General features: G+C 52.3%; 2 protein-coding genes and 1 long non-coding RNA gene across 4 annotated transcripts in view; 2 read left to right on the top strand and 1 right to left on the bottom strand.

Moving 5' to 3' along the window:
* Window positions 1–520: 520 nt before the first annotated feature.
* On the top strand, window positions 521–4,467 carry NAIF1 (nuclear apoptosis inducing factor 1). 2 transcript variants are annotated; one of them, XM_027650365.1, is made up of 3 exons: window positions 521–1,084; window positions 1,900–2,349; window positions 2,913–4,467. In XM_027650365.1, exons 1-3 carry the CDS (start codon window positions 574–576, stop codon window positions 2,918–2,920), a joined length of 969 nt encoding a protein of 322 aa, XP_027506166.1. In that variant the 5' UTR covers window positions 521–573; the 3' UTR covers window positions 2,921–4,467. The 2 variants fall into 2 exon arrangements, with proteins under 2 accessions (XP_027506166.1, XP_027506165.1); XM_027650364.1 differs by lacking the exon at window positions 2,913–4,467 and having other exon boundaries at window positions 1,900–2,363.
* A 2,756-nt stretch (window positions 4,468–7,223) lies between these two features.
* Window positions 7,224–9,792, bottom strand: LOC113950481. The gene is made up of 2 exons (XR_003528746.1): window positions 8,571–9,792; window positions 7,224–7,989 (listed from the first exon to the last, which is right to left on the bottom strand). It is a non-coding gene; the product is annotated as an uncharacterized LOC113950481 (long non-coding RNA).
* Window positions 9,793–10,693: 901 nt separating this feature from the next.
* Window positions 10,694–16,891, top strand: part of FAM102A (family with sequence similarity 102 member A) — a 37,773-nt gene continuing 31,575 nt past the window's right edge. The window contains exons 1-2 of the mRNA XM_027650131.1: window positions 10,694–10,767; window positions 12,086–12,722. Coding sequence (XP_027505932.1) covers window positions 12,577–12,722 — 146 coding nt within the window. The 5' untranslated portion in view covers window positions 10,694–10,767; window positions 12,086–12,576. The remainder of the gene's footprint in view (window positions 10,768–12,085; window positions 12,723–16,891) is intronic.

Here is a 16,891-nt window from a genome sequence, read left to right as displayed (position 1 = left end):
AGCCGGTAGATTCCAGAGCAGGGCGCGCTCTGCGTTGATGGATGGGAAACCCGCCCAATGGAATCTGAACAGGGAAACCCGCGGGCTGGCCCGGCCTCACGCAGGCCCAGTGCGCCGAGACCAGCAGCGGGGCGGGGCCGCGTGACGGGCAGGGTCACTAACCAATGACAGCGCGGCGCGGGAGGTGGGAGGCGGGCCTTCCACGTGACGGGCAGGACTTCTAACCAATGACAACAAAGCGCTGGCGGGGGAAGGCGGGCACAGCGCGTGACGGGCAGGCGCGCTGTCCAATGGGGCGCGGCGGGAAGGGGGGCCGATTCTGGAAGCCATTACGCCAGTGCCGCAGGGCCGCGGCCGTTCTGCGGGGCCGCCGGGCGGGCGCCGTACGCAATTTGCGTATCGCCGGCGGTGCCCGGGGGGGAGCGGGGGGCACCGACCCCTGCGGGCCCTGAGGGGCCTCGGGGCCCCCCTGCCGTCCCCGTCCCCCCGGGGAGGGGGGGCCCTGCCGCCCCTCGGCCCTGCCCGGCGCCCCCCGCCCCCCCCCCCCCGCGGTGTGACCCCCGGTGCCCCCACATGGCCATGGCGTCGCCGCCGGCCCCGCCGGCCAAGAAGCGTAAGATGAATTTCTCGGAGCGGGAGGTGGAGATCATCGTGGAGGAGCTGGAGCGGGGCAAGCACCTCCTGGTGAACCACTTCAACGCGGGCGTGCCGCTGGCCGCCAAGGCCGCCGCCTGGCACGACATCCTGCGCCGGGTCAACGCCGTGGCCACCTGCCACCGCGAGCTGCCCGAGGTCAAGAAGAAGTGGTCCGACCTCAAGACCGAGGTGCGGCGCAAAGTGGCCCAGGTGCGGGCGGCCATGGAAGGGGGAGGCGAGGGGCAGAACGGCGGCGCTGGCACCACCGAGGGCGAAGACCCCGCGGGCGCCGCGGCCGCCCCGGTGATCCTGACCCCGATGCAGCAGCGCATCTGCAACCTGCTGGGAGAGGCCACCATCATCAGCCTACCGAGCGGGGACTGCGGCGCGGGGGACGGCGGAGACATCCCCATCACTGCCTCGGCCACCACCGTCACCCTGACCCAGAGTGAGTGCTGGGCTGGAGGGGCACAAAGAGACCCTGAGCGGGGAAAGAGTTGTAGAATGGTTTAGAAGGGTCCTGAAAGATCATCCCGTTCCACCATGGGCAGGGACACCTTTGGCTAGATCAGGATGCTCCATCCTTGAACACCTCCAGGAGTAGGGCATCCACAGCTACTCAGGGACACCTTCCACTAGACCAGGATGCTCCATCTGGCCTGGCCGTGAACATCTCCAGGGGTAGGGCATCTCTCTGGGCAGGGAGAAGCCCCAGCAAAAAGGAATCCCCACCATCTCTGATGAATTGCCATTTCCCAGTCTGCCCTTGTGCTGAGAGTCAGCTTTGAGAGCTGTTCCTCAGAATCGAGGTTCCTTCGCACCTTAGAGATTTGTCAGTTCTTCTTTGGGGACGAAAAGAGGGAAACAGCAAGGGGAAAAGCATCTCCAGGGCTGATTTCCCAGTGTGCAGCATCCCAAAGAGCAGCTGTCCTGCCCTGCTGGCAGGGGCCGTTCTGGGTCTTGTCTTTGCCATTACGTCAGCCAGTTAATGCTGCTTGGAGAGATTGTTCTGAACTGGAGGTTAAGAAATGATTTTGTCTAGACAGATAAGGCATTCCCTATTCCTTTGGATTGTACAGCCTAGAAGGAAGCCCGACTCAGGGTGGAGTAGACTTAAATAAGTCGTTTTGTGCGTTTCTGGCCATTGTGTGTTATCTCACTGAACAGGCCGTATTCCTGTGATATCCACTGAATAGTCCTGTAGATAAAAAAAAACCCGTATCACAGCTACCCTTGACCCCCCTGTCTGCTCTTTGTTCTCAGTTCCTGCAGAGACAACCTACCACAGCCTGGAGGACGGGGTGGTGGAGTACTGCACCACGGAAGCCCCCGCCACAGTGACCACGGAGGCGCCCCTGGAGATGATGGCCCACCAGCACGAGGTGTCCGCCAAGCCCCAGGAGCTGAAGAGCCGCATCGCCCTGAACTCGGCCAAGCTCCTGCAGGAGCAGCGGGTGACCAACCTGCACGTGAAGGAGATCGCCCAGCACCTGGAGCAGCAGAACGACCTGCTGCAGATGATCCGCCGCTCCCAGGAGGTGCAGGCGTGCGCCCAGGAGCGGCAGGCGCAGGCCATGGAGGGCACGCAGGCGGCGCTCAGCGCCCTCATCCAGGTCCTCCGCCCCATGATCAAGGACTTCCGTCGATTTTTGCAGAGCAACACGCCCAGCCCGCCAGTCACCGCCGAGCCCGGCCAGGCAGGGCAGCAGGATGGTATGACCCAGTGAAAGGAACAGTGCTGGGAGGGGTCCCGTAGGTTGATATTGGGAAAAAAGGGTTGTCAAGCCCTGGCACAGGCTGCCCGGGGCAGTGTTGGAGTCACTGTCCCCAAAGGGATTTAAAAGACGTGTGGCTGTGGCACTTGGAGACACGGGTTAGTGGTGGACGTGGCAGTGCTGAGGGAATGGTTGGACTCGATGATCTTAAAGGTCTTTTCCAACCTAAGCAATTCTATGATTTTATGGGACATCTGCCTTGCAAAAAAACGCCCGTGCTGCCAGAGGACATGGGAGCAGGGGTGCTGGCTCTCTTCAGTGTGAATTGCTCCCTTGGAGCCTTGCTGAGCCTAAACAGCTTTCTCTGCTAATCTTATGCTAATCTGCCTTTTCAGACTCTCATGCAGAGCCTTAGCAGGGTGTGTAATAAATCAGCAACTTAACATTGGTTGCTTTAGTTCCTCAAACAATGGGTTGGTTTAAAAAAGTTATTTTTTAATTCCTGTTTGGAAAAAAGCTCTCCTAAGTATGACACCTCTCTCTTTCTCTCTCTCTCTCAAGATCTATAGCCTTTAAATGACTTCTGATGTGGAGAGTTTTGTCAGGATATCACAGTGCTGCAGCTGCCCAAGGTACAGTGATCATGAACTGTAGCGAATGCATTTCTGGCTCTTGCTGAAAGCATTTACTGGAAGCGTGGTACCGGATGTGGTAGAACCTTCTCTCTGCACTGAGAGCTACAGAATCTGCTCCTGCAGCATAACATCCACCCAGCCCCTGCAGACCAGCACCAAGCCTCTGTGCAGTCCAAATCCCACCCACGTCCCCTGAGGATATCAATGGGATTAAAATAGTGCGTTCACCTCTGCGTGCAGTCATGAAATTTCGCTGTCACCTTGGCAGACGAGATGAAAGTTTCATGTCTTGGTTACCAGAAACTGTCCCGGGACACGTGTTGGAGCAATGTCTTTCCTGTCACAGCATTAAATACCCAAGGGACTGGATGAGTTTCACTCAGGGGGGTGTAACAGGTGAAACTCCACCTCTGCCTCATCTGAGTAGTTTGTCACCTCCAGAATACCTTAATCCATCAAAGTGGACCTGGACTACAGAGCTTCAGCCATGCAGGAATTCCCAACGTTTAGGAGTTTGTCAGCCACTGATTTAATGGAGTGAATTTTGGGGCATTACTTGGTTCTGCTGGTGGAGGTTTTTGTTCTGTAGTGCCTGGGAGCTGGAAGTGAGTCCAGCTGTTCTGTGTTCATCTGCTGGCTGGCCTCGAGTGGTGGCATCCTGAGAAACAGAGCTGAGGTTCTCACTGTCCTATACCGTTATACAGGGTAAAACAACATCGCAGCCACTCTTCTCTTTGAGGTGTTCAGGCCTTGGAGCTCAGTCTTTTATGAGAAAGCTTAATTGCACAGGATGGCCAGCATGATTCTCACAGACTTGCAGCAACTTCATAAACTTTTAGATTAAAGCTCCACTTGTACATGCATGGAAGAAAAAAGAAAAAGAAGGAAGCATAATTCTTCTTCTCCCTGTACCTTGCAAAGTGTGTCACACTTAACGGGCTTGTTGCTTGCCAGGTATTACTTTTGAAATGGAACTTTTCCAGAGCTAGTATTTACTTGCTGTTAAGTCTCCTTTAGGGCTGATGAGGGAGTGGATTTGCACAATCAAATGAAACCTTTACAAAGCCTTTAATGGGGGGAATGCTGATGGGGAACCCCTGGTTAGAGCAGGAGTGAAGAGGCCACCGCTGCCTGTCCCTGGGCCTTTACTCATCTCCTCTCATCTGCAAATCTGATGGGGGAGAAAAAGACAGCACAGTGAGAAGGGTTTGGTCCCTGGAAGACTCTCAACCCCTTGGGACTGACACCTCTGAGCTGAGTCTGGGCAGATCAGCTGCCTTGTCCTGCCTTGTCCGGCATCTCGCCTCATGAGTAACACTTGCCTGACTCTTCCTCTCGGACTTTGTGGAATCAAATCAATTGCTCAATTGAAATTTATTTTTAAAGTGAGAACTATGTGGTATGTGTTGGTTTACCTCATTTGTGTAATGACCTCTCCTTTACAAATACAGATTTTAATAAAAAAATACATTTTTGGTAAACAGGCTGTTTCAGTTCATCGGACAGGGCAGAAATGGATTCATGACAAAAAGTTTGCAACACAGAATCCTCGCTGTGAAGGGGCCAAGGAGAGCTGTGAACAGCCACATGTCACAGCAGCTTTTACTCTTGTTTTTGAACCTCCTGGCCTTGTATTTACATAATTATGGTCTTTTTCAAATAACAGCTTTTACAGCCCTACCTTGGAGCACGAGTTATTTCGCTGTGTCTGACGGATTACTGAAGTACAGTAATCTCCCAGCTGCTCAGTGATGCCACAATAGCCTAAAATAATGGTTGAAATACCAGCCTTTGGCTTTAAATTGCAGTGTGCTTTTTTTTCAGTGACTAAGCATTTAAACTGTGTTAGTTTCATAGGACTAAACCTGTTGCCATTGGAACCACTCATTTTTCTTGTCTTTTCGGGATAAATATAGAGCTTAGTCAAGCCACCAGCATTCAGGTGCTTGTTCCACGTTCACATTTTTATGCCATTAAAAGGACGTGGCAACATTTTAAACACAGGGTGAGCACTGTGATGAGGGGCTTGGTTGTGGCTCATGACGAGGTCACCAAACTTGGGGAAGGAGAGAGAAAAGTGTCTTTTAAAAACCAGGAGGAACAGGTGAACAGGACACTGACAGGGTGAGCAAGTACACAGGGCATTCAACTGAACAGGAACCAAGCAGAACTAAAGCTGAGGAGGGACATCTCTGGATGTTTGTTTGTGCTCCTCTGCTGTTCTTTTTTGTACCTGGAGATTTGTATTCAGTATCCAGACTGGGAAGGAGCCACGCAGGGATGTTCTACCACAGGGTACCTCGGAGGTGAGGGCAAGCAGCATCCTCCTGCATGCTGGGGACAAAGAAGTTTGGTGTGGGACTCTGGGTGGTCAGAGGATCGTCTTTGTGGCCATCAGAGGCACGGCTGCTCCCCCAGGAGTAAAACTCTGCTTGCGATGTGTCTCCAGCCCGGCTTTCCAGGAGGTGGCACTGCACGACGGGATCCTGAGCTGTGGCACCGTCCCAAAAACCACGCTTGTCCTCCAGACCTTTTGGGATCCTGCTTGTTTCTCTCACTGATCAATCTTTTCAAGGCTGAGAGCCTGGAGAGGAAGAAATTCAACAGGCAGAGCGCAGCAATGAGGAACACGGGTACCCCTGGAAAAGTCGGGGTGCCTGGAATCATAAACTGGGTCCCTCTGCTTGAGGGAGAAAAAAGAGACATCTCTTTTTGGGATGAGTTCTGTGCAGAACCAAATGGGCAAGGACAAGATTAAAAAAAAACATATGAAGTCTTTAATTATAAGCAAAGGGACAGCTTTTAAGATTTTTTAGAAGGCCACACATAATTATGTCAGTATCCCACGAGAACAGTGCTCTACCATTGCTACACTGCAGTTCCGGGAGCGGATCCCAGCCAAGGGACTGAATGATATCACCTGCACACTCACCCAAATTACCTTCACCTCCTCCAGCATGTTTTTAAAGTTTCTCAAGCCTGTTTTGGGAAAGCATCCTTCGGGGGATTCTTGTGGGGTTTTTCCTGCCCTGTGAGAGGTTATGGCCAGCGGGTACTGTCAGCACAAGTGTGGTCGGGTCAGTGTGAAAATTGAAGTATTTAAGATTCTTTGTCTTTCTTGAAAGCATCTGATAAGAAGCTTTTCTGGAATGGTCAGCACAGCTTCCAGGTGCTCTGTGTGCAAGACTGAAGTTGATACCACCTTCAAACAGGACTCATGAGCCCCTGGGTCCCAGCCATGCGGGTGATTAACCCAAGGCAGAATCCCAGCGCCAGCAGGGACAGTTTCTGTCACCTCTGCTGCCCAGGATCCCAAATTAGAGGTTGTTGTGTCAAGTGGGAACCACAGATTACAGTTGTTTCTGCTGCATTTGGGGTAACAGCGGCGTTTGTGGGGTTGCAGCCAGAAGAACGGAACCAGTGGGACAGACCATGGCCACAGCCAGCAAGTCTCTTGTCCAGCAGAGCACTGAAGGGATGGACACTTGGGATACAGACACAGGATAACACTGATAAACACAACAAGCCTCGAGGCAAAGTGGGTTCCAGTCCGCAGATTTTGGAAGGGGCAAACCAGCTCCAGTTGTACCCATGGGCCTCCTGGAATGGAAGGAAGAGTCCTGCCACACATTCCCAGGACACACTGAAGCAGACATGGAAACCAGTAAACAAAAAAAACCAGGCAGCTGGATTTTCAGGTCTAGCTGCATGTTTGGGGAAAGGAATCCACCGACTCCAGATTCCAGTGCTCCCTTTGTCGATAACAGGAGTCCCAGTCCTGGCAGGCCAGAAACCCACTGTGCAGGTGTGTCCTACGGGAAACCCAGCCTGCCACAGAAAGTGAAGCAGTTCCTGGCCTTTATGATGATGAGTTCAGTTAAATATGGAACAAGTGAAAAACACAAGCAGATCAAAGTGGAGCTCACAGCCTGTTATTAAGCTGGGAAGACGCGAGCTTGGAATAACTTCACTCCATGGGATAATCCTGTGCCATGGGGATAGGTACCCATTCCCTTCACGGGATTTCCAGCTGCCTGCACGGGGATGGGACTCACACCGCTGTGGTGGCTGCACCCCCTGCCCCATTTTGGGAGCTCTGGGTCTTCCCCCAGCTCTGGGGAAGGCACCCACCCACTGCAACTCGCTCCCACCCACAGCTCCCCTGCAGCTCCTCAGAGCAGGGATTGCAGGGTACACCCCACCCACAGCTCCAAAAACACATTTACAGTACAAAGCATCATGTGATAATCTCTTATTTTCGATGATGAGGCTGAAAGCTCATTAAGGCCATTACAGCAGAGGCGACAGGTGGAACAGAGGAGAGCCATTACTGTGTTTTTGCTGTTACAGCAACGTGTGTAATTTAGTTTTAAAACTTTAATCATTTGGCTGCCAGGAGAAACGAATTAGTGTGATGATGCTTTCCAGAGGAAGATGCTGATGATGTAGATTGCAGGGCTCGTGTATCTGGGATTCCCCTGGGATGATAGGATGTGATGGCTCACGAAGTGCATTACAGAATCTACCTCACTTCACCTCACCAAGTTTTGTCCCTTCTGAATTTATCTCGCCTTGTTTCTCCCCTGCTGTTTTATCTCTGTCCTCAAAGTGGGGAGGGAGGAGGGAAGACAAGCCACCTCTGCTGGTGCTCACTCACAGAGCATCGAGATCCCAGCCCTGGCCAGCCAGGAAAACCTCTCCAGGAGAGCAGAGGTGAGGCCCAGACTGAACTGCAGAGCCCAGACTGATAAAAATATCCCAGACTGATAAGACGATGCCCTGAGCCAGCAAAAGTTGAGGAAGTGGTGGCGGCACAGGGGAGCTGCACCGGGAAAGGCTCAGGTCAGGGAGAGCACAGGGCAGGGACGTGGCTGAGGGTCATGGAGCAGAGGTGAGGTGTGCATGAGCCTGGAGGAGAAATCCACACTGTGGGAGTCTGGGGTGAGCAGAATCCATGTGTATCAGAGCACCTTGATCACACACAGATGGTGACTGGATTGGACCTGGAATGAAATATAATATAAAGTCAGTGGGATGGTGGATGGATGGAGATATCCTACACTCACATCCCCTCTGTGGGTTGGCTCAGACTAATCCACCCCCTCTGCAATCAGGAGCCACTGTTCCTTTAAAAAAATATTAATTTCTCCAGAAACAATTATGCAGCATAAACACAGAAAAAAATCAACAGGGTGAATTTCAAACTAATAAAGATTTAATCTCTAAGTCATGAGGCTGCATTTGTTAGGAAAATACACATACCCCTGAGAATGCAGCTATGGTTGCTACACTACACACTACTCAGCAGCTCACTGGGCATTTTTCCAAGCCCGTTTATTTTTAACATCAGTCACATTATTCAATTAATTATAAAAACACTGAGGTTTTCAAGAGATGCTTCTGATAAAACTGCAAAGTAAATATGCGTGAGAACATCGAGGATTAAAGTCTCTGTAAACTTTAGCATCTGGGTCTGTTGCTATAAACAAGAGAAGTCCTCAAGGAGATTGTTTATCAGGGTGAATCATAGCAGATAACACACAGCCTCCTCCCACACCACACACAGCGATCGTTTGTCCTTTACCTAGGGATGGAAGCGGAGCATCCACGTGTCTGTCAGCAGTAGCTGGGGCATGAGAGGTGTGAGAACTGGGCTGGATTCTTCAGATGCCTTCAGTATTTGAGCCTCCCAGCTTGGCAAATGTCAAATATTTAACAGGCTGCGCTCTTTCCTAACAAACTGAGAAACAGAAAGCAAAAAACCCAGCCCACCTCCAGCAATGTCTCAAAGCCTTGGAGACACCAGATAGAAACTGATGGAAGGATTCAAGCCCTGCCTGTAACAGCAGCCTCCACAAACCCTGCTGTTTCCTGATATCTCCTGGTATTTCCTGCAATGGTTTCATGGTACCAATACAAAACGTTTTCCCAGCCCAAAGTCTGTGTAAGCTTAACCTGGTAAGCCAAAAATCATAATAACACATTTGGCTTCATCCAATTTTTAACTTTTATCTGAGGGCATTGCTGTGTACTTTTCCTAGCAGACTTTTTTTTTTTTAAAGGCTCACATTGTGGTGGAATTATTTGATAGCTCTGATATTGTCTGCATAGATGGCAAAGATTAGAGGCAAGGACTCTGGGCATCAAAGCCTGGCAGAGAGAGCTCCCAGGCTTTCATCCAAGCTTTGCCAGACATGCACATCAGCCTTGGGAACGGTCCCTCCCATATAAGCCTCAACTGCTCTGCCACAGAGACTCCTGGGCACATCCCTGTCTTTAAAAATTAGGCAAATCACGTTGATGATTGCAGACTCCTTCAGGACAAGGAGAGACATTTTGTTCTGCTTGCCCTTAAACGATGGAATCCTGCCTAGCCAGGGATCCCAGCCACAGCACAGGGCACGGCAGCAGCACCTAATAACAGGGAGCCATTTTGATGGGGGGATGTGTCCAACTGGTTGCCACATCTCGCACACGCCGGGTGAGATCCCAGCTCCCGGCCCTGCCTCGTGCTGCCTGCAGGCTGTGGTGCCAGGGCCTCCTTCCCACTCCCGGCCGGCACAGGCACTGCCAGCCAGCCTGACCCACAGCCTGACCCACAGCCTGACCCGAGGCCACACTGCTGAGCGCGAGGTGGCACAGCCCGAGGAGCCGTGTGCCCGTGGGACATCCTGCTGGGAGGGATGTCACCAGGGGCTGCTTGGGCCAGGAAGGCACTGGGACAAGCCAGGATAAGGGTTTCTGGCTGTCAAACGGATGCAGAGACCACGTCTGTCATGGAATCACAGAATGGGTCAAGTTGGAAGGGATCATTGAGTCACCTGGTCCAACCTCCCTGCTCAAGCAGTGTCACCCCAGAGCACCTGGCACAGGATTGTGTCCAGATGGCTCTGGAGTATCTCTAGTGAGAGAGACTCTACACTCTCTCTGGGCAATCTGTGCCAGTGTGTTGTCACTGGACAGTAAAGTTCTTCCTCATATTCAAGTGGAACTTCTTGCACATCAGTTTCTGCCTGTTGCCTCATGTCCTATTTCTTGGCACCATGGAGCAGAGCCTGGTTCCATCTTCTTGGCACCTTTAGATATTTATATACACTGATGAGGTCCCCTCTCAGTCGTCTCTTCTCGAGGCTGAACAGCCCCAGCTCCCTCTGCCTTTCCTCATAGGAGAGATGCTCCAGTCCCCCAACCATCCTCGTTGCCCCACGTTGGACCCGCTCCAGGAGCTCCATGTCTGTCACGTCAGAGCTGCCCCCGCCATCCCCTCAGCTACAGCGCCAGCTGGGCGCTGCTCGGGCTGCAGAAGGGCCCCGGGACACCCTGTGAGGCGGGAAGCTCGAGGAGCCTCACCCGACCCCACACAACGGCCCCACTGAGAGGACTCCGGAGCCTCCGCGCCCGCCCCCTCGCCCAGGGGGGCGGGGCTTCCCCAAACTGACAGCCCTGCTCTCCAATCGGCGCGCTCTCCTCTCCGCCCCGCGCGCCACTAACCAATCAAATACCGCCGCGCTCAACCCGCCTCCTCGCTGCTGTCCAATCGGACGGCGCCGCTGTCGCTCCCCCGTCTCGGGACGGAGGGCGGGGGGTTACGCAGGGTCGGTATTCTCGAAGGGCGGTCGCGCCGCCCGCCCCGCGCGCCGCCTGCGCTGTTGGCGTAGCGGGCGCAGTTGGCGCAGCGCGGGCAGAGGCGGCCGTGGCGGGGGAGCGGCGGCCGCCGGGCGACGAGCGGGCGGGAGGAGCGGGCAGGGCCGGGCAGGCACCGCGCCGGGACCGCGCCGCAGGTCTGTGGAGCGCGCCGGGAAGCGGGATGAGACCGCCCGTAGGGCAGCTGGTGATGGGGGGGGGGCGGGCGGGAATGGGGGTAGGACCGGGCTGCGGGTCGGTGCACGGGCTGGGAGCGGGCTGAGCCCGGGCTGCGGCTCCGGGCACGGGTGGTGGGGTCGGAGCTGGGCACGGCCCGGGCACGGCCCCGGTGCTTGGCCCGTGGGGCTGGAAGAGCGGTGAGACCGGGCTGCGGGGCACTCGTTGGTTCGGAGGTGCGGGAGGTGAGCTGAGACTGGGCACGGCTTAGTGCAAGGCTCGGAAAGAGAGCCGAGACCTGGGCACAGCTCAGTGCAAGGCTCAGACAGCGAGCCGAGATCTGGGCACAGCTCGGTGTATGGCCCCGGGATGCCGGGGCAGGCTGTGACCTCCCTGCAGCCTGGTGCGTGGTCCCAGGGTCCGGGGCTGGGCTGGGACCTGTCCCCATCCCGGTGCACAGTCCAGGGAGCTGGAAGGCAGGGTGAGCCCTGGCAGCAGCTCGGCGCAGGGACTGGTGGTGTAGAGCAGTGCCACAGGACAGCGGAGGTGCCCAGGCTCCGGCAGAGCCGGCTGAGCTTACCCACAGCCAGCGAGGGGCTTTAACCACCCACACATGCAGGCAGCTGCTAGAATCCCTGAGGATTGTTTGCTGCCCGATGTTCATAGCCTTGTCCCTTTTGGATGCTGATCAGCTCCTGCCTCCCTGGTTTGGGTGTTGTGTCGGTGTGTAACGAAATGCCCATCTCCAGCCCCAAAGCTGAGCCGTGCAGGGCTCGATGTGGATCCGGCGCTGGGGAAAGGCAGCGTTCCCGGTGGGCCTGGTGATTGGGCAGCCAGATGACCTGATTCGGTTGTTATGCTCTGTAATCTGGAGCAGACTGCTTGTTTTTTCTCTCTGCTGCTTTCTCCATTTATAAAATACAGGTGCTAACACTTAGGGCTGGTTGGATATGCAGGAAAGAAGCAGATTTTTCAATTCTTGAGATGGCTTTTCCTTATCCTTGTTAGACTACACATTAGACTGATCTTGCTCTGTAAACTGCTTCGCAAGGTGGTGGCTGAAAACAGAGCAGATTTTTATTAGCTGCTTTGCAAAACAGAAATTACGAGGGGGATGACAACACTGAAGCTTGCCCTAGGCAAAAAGGGGAAAGAGGATGTTGGGGCCAGGCTAATTGGGGCCATACCTCTTCAGACTGGAATGAGTCTGGACTGAATATTACCCATCCAAACAGGTTTTAGAGCAAGAGGAGGAGCCCAAGACTGGCTGGAACTAATTTACTCATTTCCCTCCCAAAGGCTGACCCGAAGACCTGTATCAAGGAGTTGCACAAGAGGAGGAGACAGAAACTGGAAGCTCTCTGAATGTGCTGCCCACAGACTTGAGGCTTCTCTGGGGACTCGAGATGACTTCTCATAAGAGATGCTTTCAGGAGGGGTTGTGCTGAAGACAGAGCACTGCAGCCTCTAACTGGGACAGCTCCTGCTGGTCTGGAGCTGAGACCAACTTCCCTCCCTCCCTTTTCCCTTGGAGATGTTGCAGAGATTTAATCTGACCTCTTCCAGCTCACGTGAAGCCTGCCGTGGTGATGATCCCACAGCCAGATCCGACCACCAAAGAGAAGAGAATCGTGCGTTTGAAGCTGGGCCGTCGTTGTAACTGAACTGGAACTTACTCCCTGCTTGTGCTCCTGCAACGAGTGTCCTTCTTCTGCTTGTCTGCGTCTGTTTTGAGCCACTTCTCCCTGATCTTGTTTGGAATTCCTGAGCTTTTCACGCTGAATTTGCCCATGGCTTTCCTGATGAAGAAGAAGAAATTCAAGTTTCAGACAAGTTTCACTCTAGAAGAGCTGACTGCCGTCCCCTTTGTGAATGGGGTCCTGTTTTGCAAAATCAGGCTGCTGGATGGAGGAGACTTTGCTAGTTTATCTACCAGGTAAGACCCTGCCTGCAGACTTGCTGCCTGGCTCTGCTTCTTTCCCTGGTTATTCATCCCTTGAGCGGTTTAGCATATGGCCACCACTTGCTTACCCCTTGATGGGATTTTAACAGTTCTGTTTTAGGGCCCCACATGCCACATCATTCTCTGGAGCGGGGGAAGTACATAGCTGGAGAGCTCTGAACCTGGGTGGTGTTGGCTGATCCGAGCTGGATTGAATTTTTCAGAGACGAGGGGAGGGAGCGGGAGGTCACTCCCCTGAAAGGGGCTGAGGTTTGTGGGTTAAATCCTCTCTTATATTTTTCCCCTCTCCTTGCCCAAGTTCTCACACACTGTTTCAGACCCTGTGCTGTGTTGCCTTTGTGTCTTACTTGAAACTCAACTCTGTAGAAAACTATATCTAAACAAATCAACCCTTCCCAGCTTTGCTCTTCCACTTTGATTCTGAATTTCTGTTCTTGGTAAGGGTGGAAGTAGCTTGCTTTGCGTTGCAAATTGCTGTGCAAGGGAAAACTGCTGCCTGGAGTCAAAGTTGTCAGTGTTAAAGACCCAGTTTATCTCCTTGAACTGATGCCATTGCATCTCCCAGTTTAGAGCAGCAGTGTTTTCTGTGTGATCTGTGGTGTTGGGATTGTTCTGCTCCACATCTTACAAGGCTCTGCCATCGTGTATTGACGATTCTCTGACTCCTGCAGGCAGGTCTGTCCCTACTCTTGCTACTAATTGCTAATAAAAACTTGCTTTGTTTCTAACTATGCACACAGATTATCACCAGCAGTATGCAAACACGAATTCCATAACAGCCCAGACTTGCTTTCTGCCTCAAGATGTGAAGGAAGCCTTCAGTGGCTTTCAGAACTTGTTTTTTTGCTTTCCTGAGTGACTGCTCAGTTTTAAAGGTACAGGATTAGTTTGTGCTAGCTGTTAACTGCTTTATCCCAGGGCTAAAGTCTGGTTTGGGCTGGTTTTCCTCTTTGTGGTGCTGCGTGCTGAGCTTTCTCGTTTCAGGAGAGATTTTATTGGGCAAGCATAAAACATTTGTCTTGCAAACAGAAGTGGTAGGGCATTGCTCAAAGCTTGGTTTTTTTTCCAGAGGCACGATGCAACCTCATCTGAAGTTTGTAGAAACCGTGGGCGTGGAACACCTCCAAAAATGGACTTTGAATTAATTTCTCTTTTGAAGAAAATCTATCAAAAAAGCTTTTCCTCACAGTGTTTCTCCCCTGGGGCTAGGTCCTTGGGTTTGGTGGAAGCAGCTTATCTAAGGAATTCAAACAGTATGTGAACTTGGAAAGAAATTAACCCTTCTGCTTCCTGGAGTCATAATAAACTGAGTTGCACTGGAGGGTGTCTCAGGAAAAGCCTGTGCTGAGAAATGCCCATCTCCCTCTCCCTGTTGTCTCTGAAAGTGGCTTCTGGGAGCCTTCACTGGGCTTTGCTGGTGCTGCCAGCCATGTGGGTTGTTTTCTGAGCTGGCTGGGGTTCAGCAGTTCACTCAGCAGAGCGCGTTGCAGATGTGTTCCAGCAGCAAAATCATCTGTAATTCAAACCAAACACACAAACTGCTCTCCCTGGGCTTGATTGCTTCAAAACGAGCAAAGGGGAAGTGGGCTGGGGGGTTTGCTGCCTTTCCCCCAACCTGTCTGGGCTCTAACTGAAAGCACATGGAAACCTATTCCTGCTTGAAAAGTTACGGCTCTCAGTGGCACTGAGTCATTTGACCTTTTCCAAATATTTTCCCTGTTGCAGTTAGAGAAACTTCAGGAGGGATGAATTTCCAGGAATGGTGAGGAGAAGAGTTACCATGTGGAGAGGCTCCTGGATCATGCCTTGGGCTCTGCTCTGTGCTCCTCTAGTCATTTCCATGGCATTTTTTGATACTCTTTGGATCTAGGGAAAGATTAAAGTGAAGGAGGTGCTGTGTCCATATCGTGTTTGAAATCTGTACATTATTTAGGGTCTGTGATAGTTTCTCGTCCCTGAAATCAACCACTTCCAAAACCGATTTTGTTTGAGGTTGTGATGTTTGGGAGGTCATCTCTTATGAGCTACTTATGTACAAAATCTGGTGTTTGCTCTGCAATTGATTTGGGCTGCTTCTGTGGTCTGTGGCAATCAGAGGTTTGTGGCTGTGATGGAACTCTTCCTGACCGTGAGTTTTCAGAGAACTGATCTGAACAAGGTGTCCCACCTCACCTGGAGTCTGTAAACAGAGGGGAGATGTAGGTATACGAGCTCTTCATAGGACACACTAAATTGGTTTTTTTCTAGCTATGGTGTGGAATGAGAAGTGTTGTCTGAGAATATAAGAACCTCCAGAGACGGATTTTTCACATTATTTGCAGCAAACTTACCTGGCACCTCGTGCGTGGTAATGTGGGAGTGGGAATGTGATATATCCAGGGAGTTGCCAGGTGACACAGGGTTCATTTGACCTGCTCACAGAGCAGAAGCAGCAGGTTGTACTGCTGGCTCCTGTCAGCCCGTCCTGGTCCCAAGTCCAGTTCAGCCTGGGTTGCACGTACCTGCCACAGCCTGGTGCTGTGGGTCTGGTGGGGCACACCCTGGGCTGGGACTCCCTTCCCAGGCTGCTCACACCCCCTCTGCCCAGCCTGGCTGAAGGGGAACCTGTCTGAAATGCATTAAGACTAAACACTCTCAGGAATTCAAGGCTCTCTGGAAAAGGTCCAGGTCCTGTCAGCACATTCAGCTTTGGGGATCTGCCTCTCTTGGGTTTTCTGGTTTTGTTTTTTTGTTATTTTCTCGCAAGCAGGTACCCTTTTTCCATGCTTCCTGTGCTCAGGCCTTGCATTAAACCATGTGATTAAGTGACTGAAGTTACAGCTGTAAATATCCTTTTGCTTGTCCTTTCCCCTCCCTTGGTAAACTCTTCTTACACTGTGGTGGCACTTCTGAGGATAAAACTCCCAGGTTTCACTTTACAGTGCTCTGCACAAAAAGCATCTATTGTCTGTGGGTTTATCACCTTGCTGTTGGATTACAGAAGCTGGGCTTCTGAAAATGCATCTGAGCCAGGTGTAGACCAGGCAGATGCTGTATTTCCCCACAGAGAAGTGCCAATATATTCCTTGAATATTATTAGTCCAGATACTTAAATAGCACAGCCGCCAGTGAATTCAGTTGCCTCCCAAGTACCTTTAAAAATAGCAGGCACAGAGCAGTAGAGATGTGTTCATGGCAACCGTTTTTGTGAAGCAGATGGGCAGCTGCATTTTGTACCAGTTTGAAGCTTTTTGGGGGGTTGTGCAGCTTTGTTCCTAGAGAGATGATACCACAAGCTCAGTGTGGGGGTTTCCGATTGGCACAGGCAGGAGCCTGGGTGCCCAGATGAGAACCCTAAAGCTGCAGGCTGATGTAGGACACACATGTACATCTTTGGGTATCCTGGAAGAGGAAGACTTGGTTAAATTCCCCTCTCTGTGCCTGCAGTGCCTGTTGAGTGACAGCCAGATGCTCTGTGCCTCGGTGCTGAGTGATCTCTGGCTGCGTGTTGGCAGCGAGCGTTGCCGGTGCACGATGTGAAGGAAGTGGAAAGCCAGGTGTTATCCACAGACTCCTGACACTTCATCCTACATTGTTCTGTTAGCCTGCCAGCAGTTTTCACTCTGGTATTTCTGGACTTGAAGGAAGGGATTGTGCTCTGAAATCCCCTGTCTGACTCCAGAAGAAAGACTGTTTTGCATGAGTTGAGCAACTTTGAGGGCATTTCCCACCTTCCTTATTGTCTTCTGAAGGCACCTCAGAGTGTATTTCCTTTGGGACCATGCTTTTCCAAGCATATGCAGCATTTCAGCTTGAATTTGTGATCCTGCCACTCCTGCAGCAGTTCTAACTAAGGAATGTGGCTTGTCTCCTGTGACCCAGCCCTGTTTCCACGCAGGCTTGATCTGGGAAGAGCTGACCCTGTTGGGGTGGTCTGACCTCCCAAGTATGTCAGCGCTGCAGCCTGAACCCAGAATGTTCTTAGCCTTGCAATTTTTGAGTCAATATGAAAGGCCACTTCCTGCACTGCAGACTTTATTTTTTGGGGGTGTAAAGCTGCATCCAGAAAGCCAAAGGAAATGCTGGTATTTGGGAAGGCACCACACTGACAGCTCCCTGTGGACTGAGGTCAGCTTTTGTGTGAGTGTGGCTCTGTCATCCTT

This window comes from Corapipo altera, unplaced genomic scaffold, assembly GCF_003945725.1.
Source record: "Corapipo altera isolate COAL_440 unplaced genomic scaffold, ASM394572v1 268, whole genome shotgun sequence".
Lineage (NCBI taxonomy): Eukaryota > Metazoa > Chordata > Aves > Passeriformes > Pipridae > Corapipo > Corapipo altera.
The sequence above is the reverse complement of the archived record's forward strand: the minus strand, read 5'-3'. Positions and strand labels throughout refer to the sequence as shown.